General features: G+C 37.3%; 2 protein-coding genes across 3 annotated transcripts in view; one reads left to right on the top strand and one right to left on the bottom strand.

Moving 5' to 3' along the window:
- Positions 1 to 541: 541 nt before the first annotated feature.
- Positions 542 to 20,892, bottom strand: part of IPO8 (importin 8) — a 74,196-nt gene continuing 53,845 nt past the window's right edge. The window contains exons 21-25 of one of the 2 annotated variants that reach the window (XM_063075234.1): positions 20,483 to 20,703; positions 18,246 to 18,451; positions 5,651 to 5,851; positions 3,384 to 3,500; positions 542 to 2,514 (exon numbers count right to left, since the gene is read on the bottom strand). In XM_063075234.1, the coding sequence (XP_062931304.1) occupies positions 2,417 to 2,514; positions 3,384 to 3,500; positions 5,651 to 5,851; positions 18,246 to 18,451; positions 20,483 to 20,703 (843 nt within the window). In that variant the 3' untranslated portion in view covers positions 542 to 2,416. Of the gene's footprint in view, positions 2,515 to 3,362; positions 3,501 to 5,650; positions 5,852 to 18,245; positions 18,452 to 20,482; positions 20,704 to 20,892 lie in introns of both variants that reach the window. The other variant, XM_063075236.1, reaches the window with a different exon arrangement.
- On the top strand, positions 11,013 to 12,134 carry LOC134360621 (dnaJ homolog subfamily C member 8). The gene has a single exon (XM_063075237.1). It carries the CDS (start codon positions 11,014 to 11,016, stop codon positions 11,773 to 11,775), a length of 762 nt encoding a protein of 253 aa, XP_062931307.1. The 5' UTR covers position 11,013; the 3' UTR covers positions 11,776 to 12,134.

Raw genomic sequence — 20,892 nt, 5'->3', positions numbered from 1 at the left:
TCCACCCAAAAAGCACAGGCCATCCCTTTATTGATTTTGCATCCTTACTCACTACCAGACTGCCCAAAAAGTTCCCAGTCAACCCAGAGTCGGTACTTGTACACTGGTTTCCATGGAGAAAGAGAAGTGGGACAGAGGATTACCATTCAAAGCTCATCTAAGTGATTTTTGTTTGTTTGTTTGTTTACAGGTGAAACATATTTGTGCAGAAGCACACATACAGTAGTCCTTAGTACATGGCCAAGTTTCCCTTGATTTCCTCCACGGATTAATTACAGTTTTCAGTCTCCCCTGCTGAATAGAAAACTACTATAATTCACTATGTTATTTAAATGACAACTTAAAATGGACACCCTCATGTATGAGATGGGCTCTGGCTCCCCACCGCTCCCCATACTTTACCTGTCCCTGATGAGACCATGCATTGACTCAGATGTGCCCACTCCAAGACCAACAGTCGCCTTGCTCAGGAAAACATAATGGGTTTTTATCACCTATCTAAAGTACCTCCACATTTCAGAAAACATTTCACACAGAAGAGTTCAGAATTCTGGGAATCAGTCCACATTTTATTTTACAGTACATTCATATAAGTTCCTGCATTTCCAATGTACCCAGATCACATTCAGGTTAGCACTGCTGGTAACAAAATCATACAACTACCCTGGCTCCAAAAACAAGATAGGGTGATGCACAATAATACTTCTTTCCCTTTAATACTGCAGAGACAATACATCACAAAATAAAATCTCTAAAATCAGATGCCTTTTACAATCCAGTGTGAAGGCATATTATTTATGTTAAAATTAAACCATATGAGACATGGGAAGAATAAAAAGAGTTTGAAATTTATATAAAACTTCCCCCATTGTCATCCTTGTAACTGCCAGTTGGCACATTCAGTTTCAATGCTTTGGGAAAGGAGGGACAAGAAAGTAGGGGGTCATTTAACTCCAAAACTCATGGCTTTTCAGGCTACATCTATAAAAATCACTTAACCTAAAATTCTAAAAAGAGTTAAAGTGAATAAAGATTGGTAATTCAGAAAGCACCTGGAAAAAATTCAGTCACTGTGGGGAAATTTAAGCTTATAATTTTTGTAAATTTAAAATCTATATCACATCCACTAATATTTTTAATTCTGAAGATATATTTTCATTTTACTGAATGCAAACACTATGATCCATGTATGGTCTTGAACCAGTTCAGAAAAGCAACTGTAATCTTTATCTGCAATATTTTCTATAGGCTATCTTACATCATTATCCATCTGAGAGTGCAGCTGACCAGTATACCTAACCCTTGAAAAATTAAAAAAGCCAAAGGAGCTATAATAAAGACTAGAACAAATTAGGCAAGAGAAAATTCAGATGTGTGAGAAAGCAAGAACTCAGCTTTGTTTGGGTCTTTTTCCTAGAGAAAAAAAAAAATCATTATAAAATGCTTTGGACCCTGGCCAAACACAGCTGGAATGATGTTATTGAAAACACAAGCCCCCATCAAGAAAGACAGTGTGCTATGTAGCACCTTTCTCCTATAATTTCAATGTGCTTAAGATACAATTATCAATTAATTGCATAATCAAGTACATGATTCAGACTTACTGTTAACTCCAGTGACTAAAGAGTCCCTGCCACTTGCTGCCAAGAAATGGTTGAGCCCTGAATTTACCAGGCTATAAATGAAATTGATATGCATATTTGTTGACCCCAAAAGAAATACCACCCCTTTCAAGGCAGAAAAATATGATGGATGAGGGAATAAGACACTTCTTAAGAAAGCCACAAAACGTCTTATGAAAAACCAGACCCAGTGCATATTTCGCAACCCCTGAAGAAAGCCCCCAGCAGCAGGGCGAGAAAAGGGAACAGATGTTTCTGAAACCAGAGTGACTTGCAGTCAACTGCCTGACAGTAAATTCACAGAGTAAAATGCAGAATAAGTTGACATACAACCAAGGTTTAGATTATATCTAGAAATACATTTTATGCTTTAAAAAAATTGCAATGCACTCCAAAAAATTTTTTCTGGTAATTCATGTACAACAGAAGGCACTGTTATCCGCATAAATCCATTGATTCTTCATGGCAAAAACCTGAGACGTGTGAGTCGTTTCAATCCTCTAAGCCACCTTGGGCATTGAGCCTGTGGAGCATATTGTTTGTCCTTTTCAGTCCACTGATTCTGTTTTTCTTTAATTTCATACATTACAGTAGCTGTTTAAAGTATATATTTTGGGGTAAGAAAGGTCAAAGGGGAAAGGGAGAGTGGATAAAAGTGCTGCATAATGCCAGACGGTAACTGGTACAGCAGGAGGGCCTTAAAAAGCAGCCCCTCCTTTCTTCCCCGTGGCCTTCACACTCCCCTTGTGAAATGAAATGCAGCGATGACACTTGTTCAGCTGATATTTCTTCCTTCAGTTGTTACTGGGCACAGTCCCAAAGTTAAATGCCGAGAGGACTCCTTTGTTTTCAAATGTGAAGCCTCCCTGTTGTTCAATCTTCTTCTTTGCCTCTAGCATTTTCCAAAAGAAGGGGGCGGGTGAAGGAGAAAAGAAGAGTATTTAAGGTGACAAAGTTGGAGAAACTTCAAAAGGAGCCAGATTCTTTCTATACTTAGAACTGTGAAGGAATGTGACTGGGATATTAGTTATTCTGCCAAATTGAATGTCAGCCTTTAACAGACCCATGTCAATAAGTAGTTATGTTGACTATCATGGAAAAACTGTTTGCTAAAAATGATTGAAATGAAAACAAGTCTCAAAGTTGGATTCTAATTTCCTAGTCTCTTCTGTTGAAAAGGCACCCAGACTTCTCATTTCAGGAGGGCTGACACAGTCTGTGAAAATGTAAGCCCATGAAGAAGAGCTCTAGATGCCTAGTCCATGATGTTTCCTACTAAAATGTTTTTGTAACTACAAAATCTTTTCCACTGATAATCTAGGAGTGACCTTAATAATCTCAACGTAAAATAATTTCTCTAGCTTAAAAACAAACAAAAATTGTCAACAAGAATCACCATCACAAAGCCCATAAAAATAGAAATAGAGAGCATTCCATTTGCAGGAATACAAGTTCCTTGCAAGAACTCAAATTGTCTTTGGTTGAGATGTTTAGGTGGGTGATCAAACTGATTAAGTCTTTCTCAGCAAGACTCATCCCAACCCTCACTGGTTTGTTACCTTTGACTCCAAAATAGGATAAGAATGTGAGTGAGAACACCACTGACAGATACAGATTAATGCACAGGTTTTTCAAAAGCAAAGATTATCATGCCTCTAACGATTTTAAAAACAATATTTCGGTGTCACCTGGCTCATCAAACAGGGACAACTATTGGCACTCTAACACAAGCACTCCAACCTGGAGATTACCCTGGCTGACCTGCCACCGTCCTCCTGTGTTCTGCCAGTGTGTACACCTCCTGCAGCACTCTCCTCTGATCCTCACTGAGCGGTGCCATCAGCAGGTGGTACCAGGCAGCATCCCGACTCTGCACAGCTGTTGCATTTTGGGGGTATACAAGGGAAGGAGGAAAAATAAGAGTCCAGTGACAATTATTATTTCAGAGAACATCTAGTGACATGATCAAATTATAATTATCTCAAACTGTAAGAGACAAAAAGTACAGTACTATGGCAAACACAGGTGATAAAACTTATACCAACAAAGGATTATTTCCCAGTACCCACTTAGTGCCCAACCAGGGGTGGGAATAAAAGGAAGGTGAGAACATTACAAATCTCTGGTTTGCCTAGTTCTCTGCTTCCTTCACTGTCTTCTTCTTCCTGGGGTTTTACTAACCAGGTATGTTCCCTAAAATCTGGATCTTGGGAAACACCTGTGCTCATTTGTTACCATTCTCCTCTGGAATTTTCATCCCACCTGCAGCATCAGCATTGCTCCTACACCAAGGACTCAAATCTGTACCTTTAGGCAAAACTTTCTCCTAAACCTCCTGGACTTTTCCATTTGAATGGCTCACCTCAAACTCAGCACAACTAAAACCAAATTTAACATTTTCCTTCCAAACCTTAATTACTTCCCCATTTCCATTGCCAGTTCTATTAGTCCCCAATCAACCACTGTAAATCCTGACCATCTTAGACCACGCTCTCTCCACATGCAATCCTCTGCTCTTTCCTACTGTCTTTCACCTGCATGCTTCTTCCCATCGAATGCCATCATCCCACTCCAGGGTCCTACACTCCTAAATTGACAAAGTAATCTCCTAACGCTTGGTTCCCATGTCCAGCCCTCTTCAGTTCTTTTTACACATCATCACCCTATAATGCCCCTGAAGTAAACTACATATCCCCAAAGTCACTCCCTTACAGAGAAGCTTTCAACGACACTCCATGGGCAATAGGATAAAGACCACCTCAATCCAGAATTCAAGGCTGCTACAATACAGCCCTATTCTGTTCCTTTGCAGAGACTTTGAGCAGTGTCCCTACATGCTAGGCTGAAAGTGGTTGCCTAACATTCTCTTGAGAAGCATTTTAAAAATATATCTCCTGAGATCCCACCCAAGACCTAAAAGCTTCCTTGGTGATTATGACGCACACCCATGTCTGGAAACAACTGCCTTAGAACATACCCTCCATATTTCCATCTCCATGTTTATGCTCTTATTTTTCCCCATGCGTTGGAATATTGTTCTCCCATTTTCCACCTCTAATTCCAGCTACATTTCAATAAAAACATGTAGGTGGTTTTATCTTCATTAATGGCATTTGTAGCAACATTAAGTAGTGTCAATATATCATATTAGTATTGCCTTGTTAGTAACAATACTTTATACACAAAAATGTATAAAGAATGTACACTTCAATATTGCGTGTAATAGCAAAAGAATTGGAAATAATCTTAAATGTCTGACAGTGGAAATAAATAATGGTACAATACAGAAATGTTAACTAAACGTAAAACAAATAATCTATATTAATAGTATTTTCATTATAATATCTTTGATTATTAATAACTTTCTCCATTTTTTCATTGCTTTATTATTTATTTTTATTCTGTAAATTTTTATTTATATCTCCCATTTCTATACCAGGTTACTGGTCTTATTCACTGGTAGAAGGCCTTTGTATATTGTGGCTCTTAAGCCTATGATCCATATGTGGCAAATATTTTCTCCCAATCTTTTATGAGTCCTTTAATTGTATTTAGTGCCCCTCTGCTATACAAAATTGGTAAATTGCTTATGTAGTAAAAATCTGCTTTTATGGCAGCTGGACTTTGTTCCTTTCCATATGTATTATGAATTACAAATAGATGTTTATGGCCACAATTTTTAAGCAACCTGTACCTGAAATACTTCATTATTTTCTATAAAAATGCCTGTACATTTATACACAGAGGATGAACAATATATGCAGATACTCTTGCCTGACATTACTTTTATCAGGATAACCTACAGGCTCACCCTGCTACTTTACAACAGTGAAGTTTGCTAGGATTGGGTGATGGGTGTTTCATTATTTTAATCTCTCATTTCATGTATGTTTGGGGATTTCTATAAAAAAAAATTTTTTTAAAGAACCTAGACCAATATTGGGGAGATCCCAAAATAACTTGTAAAAGGAAGTAATAAAGAAAGAGTTTAGAAAAAACATCTGAAGATTCAGAGAGTAAAAACATACTTAGCAGGGCTTGTGTGAAAAACTGATATTCATCGACACTATTGTCAAGGTCAAGTGGAGTGTTGAACCCCTCCAGGGCAGTTTCTTCCAATACTTCATCGTCCCAGTCATCATCCTCCTCCTCATCTTCACCTCTTCCATTGTTTGATTGCATTGCTTGAGCTGTCACATTCGTCTCTTCTTCATCACTTGAAATCTCCTCTGTGAACCCATTAATTATTTAAAGGGAATCAAAACACATAGTGACAAAAAATAAAATTCCATTAAAAAGAAACAAAGATTATAAAGTAACATTCTGAAAATAAAAAACTACTACATAATTTTGCCTAAAATTATAAACATAAACCTTATCTTTAGTGTAGTTTGCTAAATTGAGGATGACGTCACTCTCCTCAATAAAAACAATTTCCCTAAATGAATGGTCCCACTGAACATTGCTACTGCTACACTAATGGGCTGCTGCATATTCATTAATATAAAAATACTATTTAATTGCAGATTCCCACATTAACTTCTTTTTGTCAAAAAAGGAGACATAAAATGATTGTGCAGTCAGTGCACGTGTTTTAAACAACAATGACCTCCCATTCAGAATTTAGGTCTCTTAAATAACTAAATTGATTATAAATTGCTCAGAAATGCCTAACTTAGGTCATTCCTGCTAATAGAAATAGTAAAAATATAGATTCGGCAATCCTATTTCTGGGTATTTATCCAAAAGATTTGAAATCAGTATGTCAAAGAGATGTATGCAGTCCTGTGTTCACTGCAGCACTATTCACAATAGCTAAGTTATGGAATCAACCTAAGTGTACATTAATAGATGAATAGATAAAGAAAATGTGGTATGTGTACACAATAGGATGTTATTTAGCCTCAAAAAAGAAGGAAATTCTGTCATTTGCAACAACATGGATGAATTTGGAGGACATTATGCTAAGTAAAAAACACCAGGCACGGAAAGGCATACTACATGTTCTCACTTACATGTGGAATATAAAACAATCAAACACATAGAAGTGCAGGGTAGAATGCTGTTTACCAAAGGCTGGGGTGTAGGGAGAATGAGAATATGTTGGTCCAAGGGAACAAAGACTTAGGAGGAATAAGATTTTTTAGTCTATTGTAAAGCATGATGAATACAATTAATAATACTCACAGTGTATTTTACATTTCAAAATTAGTAAGACAGTAAATTGTCAATGTTCTCACCACAAAAAATAAGTATCTGAGGTGATGGATATGTTAATTAGCTAGATTTAATCATTTCACATTGTATTCATAAATCATAACATCACTTTGTACCCCATAAACATATATAATTATAATTTGTCAATTTACAATAAGAAGGATACGGTAAAAATGTAAAGAAAAATAGCTACATGTGGCTTGAAAAGTTAAATGCTGAATTGTGTGTCACCACGGATTCTGTATCTATATTTAGTGCCAACCTATTCCTATACAGTTAGCCCAGTATTGTAACTGGAATACTGTAACTGGAAAGCAGTAAATGCAGAACAAGAATCAACATAAGAGGGAAAATCTGGAATAAACACTAACCAGGCAATATTAATCTAAAACTAGTTCTATAAAACACACCATACTGAAGCAGCTGGATTAAACTACGAGGTAGTAGTTTCAGGGATAAGGCAATTAACCATAGTTTGGCCAAAGTACATGAAAAAAAAATCACGGCAAAGGTATAATTACAAAAAGAGCAAGAAATACCTTTGCTAGTTAATCATTCAACACATTAGAAAGAAATTCAACAAGAAAGTCTGGGATATTAGAAAAATTTCCCTCAAGCCATATAGTATAAACCAATAAAAACTTAGCAAAGCAAGAAATTAGAGAACATCATAACATACTGAAAAAAGAATTCTATAATTGTTAACATATACTTAGCAAAAAAAAAAAAATTTTTCTAGCAAAGAAACATTACTTCAAAAAACCTACATGGAATTCAGAAAAACAAATTAAAAGCTGTGTTTTGTGTTGGAGGTAAGAAAAGGATAGTACAATTCCTTGTATATAAACAAACTGGGATGATGTCAGTTAAATGAAAAATGTTTTAAATCTACACATGCTAAAATCACAGAATTTAGCAACAAAAATAGAATTGAATGTTTTCCAGGAAGAGTTCTGATTTTTCTCAGCTAAAGAAGTATCTATTTTTAACCAGATGAGGAAAACTCCACTTGGAATAATGCTACTTCCTGGTCCTTAGCAAGTAGTTCTGCAATCTCATCATTAAGTAAAATAAAGGCCTAATATTCTTAACTCTAACAATCTTACCCTGACTCTCAAGTAAGCAAATCACCTTCATTTATGTATTTTATCCTTAATTTATATTTGAATTACAAATATATCCTCCAAATATACTTTTTGATGATAAGTCACCTAAGAACCATTAACAACATCAAAAAAAAGATACTCTACTACTAATCTGTTGCAATCTGCTGTACTAAGACTTCTACTCTTATTCTAATGGTTCATTTAACTCACAGCTGTTGTCTTCATTGAGGCTGTTAGCACAAATAAGAAAATGACAGATAAGGGTATTTCAAAACGTTCATAGAAGGATTCGTATTATCTTTGAATTCCATTTTCCCACAAACTTTATGAAGTACTCTGTAGTAGGTGGCTAACTTGTACTGAAGACTATGTGATTCTGTTACAAATGTTTTTCCCAATGTGTAACAATATCCATTAGCTCCATTAAAAATCACTGAGAGTTTTAAGTGTCAAAAGGTATACAAATCTAAATGTATACCACATGATATAATAGCAAGTCAACCAAGCCCAAAATATTTGATAAGTGTGCAGCAGGCCAGCCAGCCCGGCTGAGTGTCCACCAACCAGAGAGGCGCCCTGCCGGAGAGGCCTAAGTCGCACAGAGACTACATGCCCCGCGGCGCCAGCGCACAACTGAGCAGGTAGGCCTCGCCACCACCAGACCCCATCCCCAGCCCAGCCGAGTGCGCACCGACCAGAGAGGCACCCTGCTGGAGAGGCCCAAGTCCCACAGAGACCACACACCCCACAGCGCCAGCGCACAACTGAGCAGATAGGCCTCACCACCGCCTGACTCCATCCCCAGCCCAGCTGAGTGTGCACCGACCAAAGAGGCCCCTCCGCAGAGAGGCCCGAGATCCGCAGAGACCACGTGCCCCACAGTGCCAGCTCACAACTGAGCAGGTAGGCCTCACTGCTGCCAGACCCCATCCCCACCCCAGCCAAGTGTGCGCCGACCAGAGAGGCACCCCCCCTCAGAGAGGCCCAAGTCCCATGGAGATCGCATGCCCCGTGGTGCCAGCACGCGACCTACCAGAAAGGCCTTGCCACCGCCGGACCCCATCCCCTGCCTGGCCAAGTGTGTGCTGACCAGAGAGACCCCTCCCCTGAGAGGCCCGAGACCCAAGTTTACCACATGCCCAAGGCACCAGCGGGCAACTGAGCAGACACTGAGGCAGCTATGCCAAATTGGCAGCCCAAGCAGGATCCTAGCCAGACAATAGGGACAAACCAGTGGACCATGAAATCCTTTGCCACAATGACTAAACACGAAAGGAAAGATACAAGAAATATGAAAAATCAAGAAAATACACCACCAAAGGGTAATAACTCTCAAGCTCTAGATCCCATAGAACAAGAAGCCCTTGAAATGTCTGACAAGGAATTTCGAGTGCTAATTCTAAGGAAACTAAATGAGATACAAGAAAACTCAGCTAGACAACATGATGAAATGAGGAAAAGTATACAGGACCTGAAAGAAGAAATGTACAAGGAAATCAATGCCCTGAAAAATAATGTAGCAGAGCTGGCCAAGCTGAAGAATTGATTCAAGGAAATAATAAACACAACAGAGAATTTAACCAGTAGGCTTACAGAAGCAGAAGAGAGAACTTCTGACCTTGAAGATGAGCTGTTTGAAATAACACAGGCAGACAAAAAAAAAAAAGAAAAAAGAATTAAAAACATTGAAGAAAATCTAAGAGAGATATCAGACAACCTTAAGTGCTCAAGTATCCGAGTCATGGGTATTCCAGAAGAGAAGGAAATAGGAGATTGCATTGAAAACATATTCAACAAAATAGTGGCAGAAAACTTCCCAGGTATAGGAAAACACAGATATCTTCAGATTCGGGAAGCTCAAAGGTCTCCAAATATATTCGACCCAAAAAGGTCTTCTCCAAGACATGTTACAGTCAAATTGGCAAAATGAAAAGACAGAGAGAATCTTAAAAGCTGCAAGAGAAAAGCGTCAAATCACCTATAAGGGAGCCCCAATCAGACTAACATCAGACTTATCATCACAAACCCTAAAAGCTAGAAAGGAATGGGATGATATATTCAAAATTCTAAAAGACAGAGATTGCCACCCAAGACTACTCTACCCTGCAAGGCTATACTTCCAAAATGAAGGAAAAAGAGTAGATTTCTTAGACAGACAAAAACTGCGGGAGTTCACTGCCACATGACCACACTTACAAGAAATTGTCAAGGGAGTACTGGTTTTGGTACCTGAAAAATAACTACCACTGCCATAAAAATCCAAGAAAAATCAAAACCCACTAGTATAATAAAAATGGCATCAATGAAGAGAGAAAAAAAAAGTTTATCTACAACCCAAGAAACCAATAAATACAGAAGACGAACATTAAATCAGAAAGGAACAAAAAACCCTTAAGACATCCAAACAAAAATCAATAAAGTGCTATGAGTAAATCAACACTTTTCAATAACAACTCTTAATGTAAAAGGATTAAATTCCCCAATCGAAAGACACAGACTGGCTGACTGGATCAAAAAGGAGGACCCAACTATATGCTGCCTTCAAGAGACCCACCTCACCCATAAAGACTCACATAGACTAAGAGTGAAAGGATGAAAAAAGACTTATCATGCAAACAGAAAAGAAAAACAAGCTGGAGTAGCTATGCTTATATCTGATAAAATAGACTTTAAACTAAAAACCATAAAAAGAGATAATGAGGGACACTACATAATGATAAAAGGATTCATCCATCAAGAAGACATAACAATAATAAATATGTACGCACCCAATGTTGGAGCAGCCAGACTTATAAAACAAACTCTATTAGACCTAAAGAGGGAAATAGACACTAATACAATAATAGCAGGGGACCTGAACACCCCACTGTCAATATTGGACAGATCATCTAGTCAAAGAATCAGCAGAAAAACACAAGATCTAAACAACACTCTAGACCAATTGGAGTTGGCAGATAGCTACAGAACATTCCATCTAACAACCTCAGAATATTCATTCTTCTCATTAGCACATGGATCATTCTCTGGGATAGATCACATGTTAGGTCACAAATCAAGTCTCGGGAGAAATGGCGGCTTCGGGAGAGAGTGGGGCTTCGGGCGGCGGAGGCAGCACAGAAGAAGCGTTTATGACCTTCTATAGTGAGGTGAAACAAATAGAGAAGAGAGATTCGGTTCTAACATCCAAAAATCAGATTGAAAGATTGACCCGTCCTGGTTCCTCTTACTTCAATTTGAACCCATTTGAGGTTCTTCAGATAGATCCTGAAGTGACAGATGAAGAAATAAAAAAGAGATTTCGGCAGTTATCCATATTGGTGCATCCTGACAAAAATCAAGATGATGCTGACAGAGCACAAAAAGCTTTTGAAGCTGTGGACAAAGCTTACAAGTTGCTACTGGATCAGGAACAAAAGAAGAGGGCCCTGGATGTAATTCAGGCAGGAAAAGAATACGTGGAACACACTGTGAAAGAGCGAAAAAAACAATTAAAGAAGGAAGGAAAACCTACAAATGTAGAGGAGGATGACCCTGAGCTGTTCAAACAAGCAGTGTATAAACAGACCATGAAACTTTTTGCTGAGCTGGAAATTAAAAGGAAAGAGAGAGAAGCCAAAGAGATGCACGAAAGGAAACGACAAAGGGAAGAAGAGATTGAAGCTCAAGAAAAAGCCAAACGAGAAAGGGAGTGGCAGAAGAACTTTGAGGAAAGTCGAGATGGTCGTGTTGACAGCTGGCGAAACTTCCAAGCAAATACAAAGGGGAAGAAAGAGAAGAAAAATCGGACCTTCCTGAGACCCCCAAAAGTAAAAATGGAGCAGCGTGAGTGACCACCTGGGGTCACACAACCTTCCCCCACTTATCTTCCTTCCTGCTTTGAAGGACTCATTCTTTTCTCCCACTTCCACCCCAACATAGAGTAGTACTTGCTTTTTAGTTCGTTTTGTTTTCAATACAATTTAATATCGATCAGAGTAATTCTTTTGTACGTTGAAATAAGGGGCTCAGTTTAAAAAAGACCATCCCTACCCCCTACCCCTAAACAACCGGGATTGGAAGGTGTCACCATTGGTGCTGCCTTCTCTTCCTACGGCCTGTAACTTAATGTTTTGTACTTCGCTGAATTGTGATGGTTAGAAACTTCGTGTATAGTTTGTGGAAATCATCCAATTAAACATATTGCTTAAAATGGTGTTGCTGTGACTTCAGAGACAAGCCTGGGCTACTTTAGGAATCCCCTTTTCTTCAGTTGCTTGCTTCTGGGTGTGCCACCCTTGGAAGCCCCAGGTCAGATGGGGAAGGCAGTATGGGCACACAGAGCAGTCACTTGATGCCCTCACACCCTGTGGTGGCTGGCATGGGCTCTTCCGTCTGACTGACCAATCAGTGTGGCATGAGGCTCTGAGCCAAAACCTGTTCACTTTCCAAAGAGCTATCCATCCTCTATCCACTACCATTATGTCCTAGCCTGTCTGCATTTGTTAGTGGCAATATTCTTGATATATAATAAATTTTTATACTCAAAAAAAAAAAAAAAAAAAAAAAAAAAAAAAACAAATCAAGTCTCAACAAATTCAAAAAAATTGGAATTATCCCATGTATTTTTTCAGACCACGATGGATTAAAATTAGAAATCAATAACAAATGAAATTCTGGAAACTATACAAACACATGGAAATTAAACAGCATTCTACTTAATGACATATGGGTCCAAGAAGAAATCAAACAGGAAATAAAAAAATTTATTGAAAATAATGAAAACAATGATACATCATACCAAAACCTGTGGGATACTGCAAAAGCATTACTAAGGAGGAAATTTATCACATTAAATGCTTACTTCAGAAGAATGGAAAGATGGCAAGAGAACAACCTAATACTTCACCTTAAAGAACTAAAAAAACAAGAACAATCCAAACTCAAAGTTAGCAGACAGAAAGAAATCATTAAGATCAGAGCAGAACTTCATGAAATTGAAACCCCCAAAATGATACAAAACATCAATGAATCAAAAAGTTGGTTTTCTGAAAAGATAAATAAAATTGACAAACCATTAGCACAGCTAACTAAAAAAAGGAGAGAGAAGACCCAAATAACAAAAATTAGAAATGAAAAAGGTGATATTATAACTGAAACCTCTGAAATACAAGTATCATTAGAGACTACTATAAACAACTATATGCCAACAAATTTGAAAATCTGGAGGAAATGGATAAAATTCTGTACACACACAAACTACCAAAACTGAGCCAAGACAATGTAGAAAATCTGAACAGAACAATAACAATAAAAGAGATGAAGCTGTTATCAAAAGGCTCCCAACAAAGAAAAGCCCAGGACCAGATATGGATTCACTGCAGAATTCTACCAAACATTCAAAGAGGAATTGACACCAATTCTCTACACACTATTCCAAAAGATTGAAACAGAGGCCATTCTCCCAAACTCATTCTATGAAGCAAACATCACCCTGATACCAAAACCAGGTAAAGATACAACTAAAAAAGAAAACTACAGGCCAATATCCTTGATGAATATAGATGCAAAAATCCTCAATAAAATACTAGCTAACAGAATACAGCAACATATATACAAAATTATACACCATGATCAAGTGGGATTTATCCCAGGGATGCAAGGTTGGTTCAACATATGCGAATCAATAAATGTGATACACCATATCAATAAAATCAACACAAGGACCATAAGATCATCTCTATAGATTCTGAAACAGTATTTGATAAAATTCAACACTCATTCATGATAAAGATTCTCTACAAGTTAGGTATAGATGGGAAGTATCTCAACATAATTAAAGCCATATATGATAAGCCCACTGCCAATATCATCCTGAACAGGATTATCATTAAGAACAGGAACTAGACAAGGACGCCCACTCTCACCACTCCTATTCAACATAGTGTTGAAAGTACTAGCCAGAGCAATCAGAGAAGAGAAGGAAATAAAGGGCATCCAGATTGGAAAAGATGAAGTCAAACTGTCCCTGTTTGCAGATGACATGATCCTATATATCGAACAGCCTAAAACCTCTACAAAAAAACTGCTAGAATTGATAAATGATTTCAGCACAGTAGCAGGATACAAAATCAACACTCAAAAATCAGTAGCATTTCTTTTCTCCAATAGTGAACATGCAGAAAGAGAAATCAAGAAAGCCTGCCCATTTACAATAGCCACCAAAAAAATAAAATACTTAGGAATTGAGTTAACCAAGGAGGTGAAAAATCTCTATAATGAGAACTACAAAACACTGCTGAGAGAAATTAGAGAGGATACAAGAAGATGGAAAGATATCCCATGCTCTTGGATTGGAAGAATCAACATAGTGAAAATGTCCATATTACCCAAAGTGATATACAAATTCAATGCAATCCCCATCAAAATTCCAAAGACATTTTTCTCAGAAATGGAAAAAACTATCCAGACATTTATATGGAACAATAAAAGACCACGCATAGCCAAAGCAATGCTCAGCAAAAAAAATAAAGCTGGAGGCATAACACTACCTGACTTTAAGCTATCCATCTGATCTTTGACAAAGGCACCAAACCTATTCACTGGGGAAGGGACTGCCTCTTCAGCAAGTGGTGCTGGGATAACTGGATATCGATATGCAGGAGAATGAAACTAGATCCATACCTCTCACCGTATACTAAAATCAACTCAAAATGGATTAAGGATTTAAATATACACCCTGAGACAATAAAACTTCTTAAAGAAAACATAGGGGAAACACTTCAGGAAATTGGACTGGGCACAGACTTCATGAATACGACCCCAAAAGCACGGGCAACCAAAGGAAAAATAAACAAATGGGATTATATCAAACTAAAAAGCTTCTGCACAGCAAAAGAAACAATTAAAAGAGTTAAAAGACAACCAACAGAGTGGGAGAAAATATTTGCAAAATATACATCTGACAAAGGATTAATATCCAGAATATATAAGGAACTCAAACAACTTTACAAGAAGAAAACAAGCAACCCAATTAAAAAATGGGCAAAAGAGCTAAGTAGGCATTTCTCTAAGGAAGATATCCAAATGGCCAACAGACATATGAAAAAATGCTCAACATCACTCAGCATCCGGGAAATGCAAATCAAAACCACATTGAGATACCATCTAACCCCACTTAGGATGGCTAAAATCCAAAAGACTATGAACGATAAATGCTGGCGAGGCTGCGGAGAAAAAGGAACTCTCATACATTGTTGGTGGGACTGCAAAATGGTGCAGCCTCTATGGAAAATGGTATGGAGGTTCCTTAAACAATTGCAAATAGATCTACCATACGACCCAGCCATCCCACTGTTGGGAATATACCCAGAGGAATGGAAATCATCAAGTCGAAGGTATACCTGTTCCCCAATGTTCATCGCAGCACTCTTTACAATAGCCAAGAGTTGGAACCAGCCCAAATGCCCATCATCAGATGAGTGGATACGGAAAATGTGGTACATCTACACAATGGAATACTACTCAGCTATAAAAACGAATGAAATACTGCCATTTGCAACAACATGGATGGACCTTGAGAGAATTATATTAAGTGAAACAAGTCAGGCACAGAAAGAGAAATACCACATGTTCTCACTTATTGGAGGGAGCTAAAAATTAATATATAAATTCACACACACACATACACACATACACACACAAACCGGGGGGGGGGGGGGGAAGAAGATATAACAACCACAATTATTTGAAGTTGATACAACAAACAAACAGAAAGGACATTGTTGGGGGGGAGGGGGGGAGGGAGAAGGGAGGGAGGTTTTGGTGATGGGGAGCATTAATCAGCTACAATGTATATTGACAAAATAAAATTAAAAAAAAAATAAATAAAAAAAAAAAAAAAGAAAAAAAAAAAAAAAAAACATATGCGAATCAATAAATGTGATACACCATATCAATAAAATCAACACAAGGACCATAAGATCATCTCTATAGATTCTGAAACAGTATTTGATAAAATTCAACACTCATTCATGATAAAGATTCTCTACAAGTTAGGTATAGATGGGAAGTATCTCAACATAATTAAAGCCATATATGATAAGCCCACTGCCAATATCATCCTGAACAGGATTATCATTAAGAACAGGAACTAGACAAGGACGCCCACTCTCACCACTCCTATTCAATGAAGTGATGGAAGTACTAGCCAGGGCAATCAGAGAAGGAAATAAAGGGCATCCAGATTGGAAAAGATGAAGTCAAACTGTCCCTCTTTGCAGATGACATGATCTTATATATCAAACAGCCTAAAGCCTCTACAAAAAAACTCTTGGACTTGATAAATGATTTCAGCAAAGTAGTAGGATACAAAATCAACACACAAAAATCAGTAGCATTTATATTCTCCAATAGTGAACATGCAGAAAGAGAAATCAAGAAAGCCGGCCCATTTAAAATAGCCAACAAAAAAAATAAAATCCTTAGGAATTGAGTTAACCAAAGATGTGAAAAATCTCAATAATGAGAACTACAAACCACTGCTGGGAGAAATTAAAGAGGACACAAGAAGATGGAAAGATATCCCATGCTGTTGGATTGGAAGAACCACCACTGTGAAAATGTCCATACTACCCAAAGTGATATACAAATTCAATGCAATCCCCATCAAAATTCCAATGACATTTTTCTCAGAAATGGAAAAAACAATCCAGACAGTTATATGAAATAACAAAAGACCACACATAGCCAAAGCAATTCTGAGCAAAAAAAAAAAAAATAAAGCTGGAGGCATAACACTACCTGACTTTAAACTATACTGCAAAGCTATAATAACCAAAACAGCATGGTACTGGAATAAAAACAGACACACTGATCAATGGAATAGAATAGAGAATCCAGAAATCAATCCACACACCTACAGCCATCTGATCTTTGACAAACTATACACTGGGGAAGAGACTGCCTCTTCAGCAAATGGTGCTGGGATAACTGGATATCTATATGCAGGAAAATGAAACTAGACCCATACCTCTCACCATATACCAAAATCAACTCAAAATGGATGAAAGAATTAAATATACACCCTGAAACAATAAAATTTCTTAAAGAAAACATAGGAGAAACACTTCAGGAAGTGGACTTGGCACAAACTTCATGAATATGACCCCAAAAGCACAGACAACCAAAGGAAAAATAAACAAATGGGATTATATGAAACTAAAAAGCTTCTGCACAGCAAAAGAAACAATTAACAGAGTTAAAAGACAACCAACAGAGTGGGAGAAAATATTTGCCAAATATACATCTGACAAAAGATTAATATCCAGAATATACAAGGAACTGAAACAACTTTACAACAAAAAAACAAGTTACCCAATTAAAAAATGGGCAAAAGAGCTAAACAGGCATTTCTCAAAGAAAGATATATGAATGGCCAACAGACACAGGAAAAAATGCTCAACATCACTCAGCATCCGGGAAATGCAAATTAAAACCACACTGAGATACCATCTAACCCCAGTTAGGATGGCTAATTTCCAAAAGACTCTGAATGATAAATGCTGGCAAGGTTGCAGAGAAAAAGGAACCCTCCTACACTGTTGGTGGGACTGCAAAGTGGTGCAGCCTCTATGGAAAATGGTATGGAGGTTCCTCAAACAATTGCAGATAGATCTACCATATGACCCAGCTATCCCACTGCTGGAAATATACCCAGAGGAATGGAAATCATCAAGTCGAAGGTATACCTGCTCTCCAGTGTTCATTGCAGCACTCTTTACAATAGCTAAGAGTTGGAACCAGCCCAAATGTCCATCATCAGATGAGTGGATATGGAAAATGTGGTATATCTACACAATGGAATACTACTCAGCTATAAAAACGAATGAAATACTGCCATTTGCAACAACATGGATGGACCTAGAATTATACTAAGTGAAACGAGTCAGGCACAGAAAGAGAAATATCACATGTTCTCACTTATTTGTGGTAGCTAAAAATCAATCAATAAATACACAAATAAAGGTGGGGGGGAGGGAAGAAGACACAACAGTTACAATTCCTTGAAGTTGATACAACAAGAGAACAGATATGAGGTGGTTGGGAGGGAGGGAGGAGAGGGAGGTGGGAGGGAGGTTTTGGTAATGGGCCACCATAATCAACCACATTGTATATTGACAAAATAAAACAAAATTTTTTTTAAAAATGTGCAGCAGGGCAAAGAATGCAAGTCTGTTTAATGACTCCAAATAGACTAATATTCAAAAAGTGCATGCTCAACTCGAAATTAATCTTAGTATTCGTTGCAATTAGAAGACTTTACCATTTTCTTCCATATCAGCTTTTCCTGGTTTTGCATGATCTTCCCGGTTTATAAGTTGTCTAGTAGCACAGACCTGCTTTAGGCCAAGGAAAAGGAAAAGAATTGAAGGAACAATCTGTCCCACCACAGCATCTACTGCAGGGGGTCGATTCTGCAATTCCAAGAGGATACTCAGTCCTATTATACACATCTTCCGGTCATGATGCCTGCAAATTTTGGAGGAAAAAAAAAAAAATGTGGTCATGAAAAATGCAACAAAGGACAAATTCTGGAGAAACTATAAAAATAAATGGCCAAGGTATACTCTAAAGTTCATTCATCATAATTATACAAAGGTATCCCCCATTTTGTGGTACTGTATATAAAATCCTATTTAAATCAAATTTCGTAAACCAATTATCATTGTCAAAGACCTATGGGAGTCTGCAATTAACATGGTGAATATTGCTGTAATATCAATTTATCATTAATATAAATGCTATATCTGAGCTGAGCCTTGGCATATGAGTTTATTAAAGCAGTAATAACTGTATTTAACAGCATAACATTCCTATACAGTAGGAAAATATGAAGAGTTTCTTAGACTTCTCCATCACTAGATTGATATACAAGATTTCTTGGCACATATACTTTACACTAACCATAGATGTCAAAGCTTTTTCAAAAACCCAGCATCTAGTAAGCTAAACTTAATGGCTATAAATAAATCTATTAAAATCCTCTGCTATAACACAGGATAAGGAAAATTTACTTCTGAAGGAAAAAAAAAGTTTGACCAATATACGTGAGACACATATTCCTACTAAATGTTTCTTCTAAATTGTTTAAAACTAAAAATGTTAAGAATTTAAAAACTACTGTATTGGTATAACATTCTTAAAATTGCAGGCATGAATAAAAAATTTACTTGCAGTGATTCAGTTTGTTTTAAATGACAGTAATATAATAGAACAAACCCAATAATGAATATATTATAAGCTTCTGTTATTCTTCATTACTTGCGTTTCTTGGTTCATTCAAGTTTCTAATGCCCAAATAGTATGCTGTAACAGGAACTGTACTTGACCTGAGGGATTTCTCATCATGTGGCCCCTCACTAGTACTGCACACCAGATGTCAAGAGGGTCACAGCAGGGAAGATGATTATCAAATGGAGCTCTACAGAATCCAAGGAAGCACAATCCGAGGATGCCCAGTCTATGCAACAGCTAGCAGGGACAGCCTATCTTTGGAAAATTGCTGATAGATGCTAATAAAGACATAAGCAAACCAACTGCTTAAGTCTGAATGAACAAACCTCTACTCCCTAAATCTTTGTCATAGATAACTTTAAGCACAATTTCATTTTAAAGTATGTTCTTCCCTTCAAGGATTTAATAACAAATCTCAATCGGGAATAAATTACAGTCTCCTGCAAGTAGAAAAATTAGAATTCACAGAGCAGCTTGTAAATATGTTCCCCCATTCCAATTCTAGCATCCTAATCCAGGCTCCATTATCTCCCATCCATGTAGCAGTGTCCTAACTACTTCTTCCGGAAGTCTATTCCCCTCAGCAAATTTTTCTAAGTATCTTACAAAACTTAAAAAGAACACAAGTTATTTCCAGTGTTTTAAAACAAATGACAGCAATCTAGCTCAAATTCTAGCATAACATGGTCACTACTATGTGTTGGATGACTTGAAATGGACACATAACCACTACCTGGGACCGCACTGTCCCTACTTTGAAAACTAGGAGAGCACTCCACATAAAGCCAAATTCTCCTACCATGGCAGCACCTGGACTATGACTAATAATCTTTCTGGCTCCACATTTGAGAACAGACTCCCCTGAGATCTGCAAAGAGTTAAACATCCTGAGACAGTACATTACATCTTTGCTAGACTGGTACCTTCCTTAGAAACCTGAATCCATTTAGAATGTTTTTATCCACAGACATTAATAGTCAGGGAACCCAGATAGACACTTAATTCTTATTGCCCAGAGATATAAGGACACGCATATGTCAAAAACAAGTGGGGATAGGCTATATCTAATTTTCAGAGCCTACATTCTTTCCACTAGATTATATTGCTGAAACACTCTTAATTCTCTAAAAATTAAATATTACGTTAACAATACACTAAAAATAATTCCTAAGATATGAAAATTATCTTTGTACATGCTATATGTATATATTAAAAAGTAAACTTCCCAGAAACAGAAAAGCAGTGTGAAATCCAAAAGACACATACCCAAGAAAACAATCTGTATCATTCATCCACTGATTTATAAACTGTACAGTGATAGGTCCAGGGTTGTGAGGCAACTGAATTCGTTCTAAAGTATGTAGCAGCAAATCAGGGTTGTAGTACAAGGCAGCAATTGCAACCTGAAGACACATAGTACGGAGCTCACTGGTTTTGACCCCTCGAGTTAATCTCTCCAAAACAAGTTGAACAAAGAGTGGAATGCACTAGAAGACAAAAAGAAAAAGAAAGTCAACCATACACAGAGCAACTAAGTATCTTTCATAGAAAGCTGAATGTTGGCAAAGAGTGTTATCAGTAAATAAGACAGTCTTAGTGACAATAAAATTTTTGCTTACTTAACTCATTTTTAGAATTATGTAAATGATTTATATATTCAAAAAGTCCAAAGAGAT

Source organism: Cynocephalus volans, chromosome 12 (genome assembly GCF_027409185.1).
Source record: "Cynocephalus volans isolate mCynVol1 chromosome 12, mCynVol1.pri, whole genome shotgun sequence".
NCBI lineage: Eukaryota > Metazoa > Chordata > Mammalia > Dermoptera > Cynocephalidae > Cynocephalus > Cynocephalus volans.
This window is presented reverse-complemented; position numbering and strand designations above follow the sequence as displayed.

What these genes read in the sequence shown, in the direction of transcription:
- LOC134360621 (XM_063075237.1), top strand. Translation starts at nt 11,014, where the DNA reads ATGGCGGCTTCGGGAGAGAGTGGGGCTTCGGGCGGCGGAGGCAGCACA.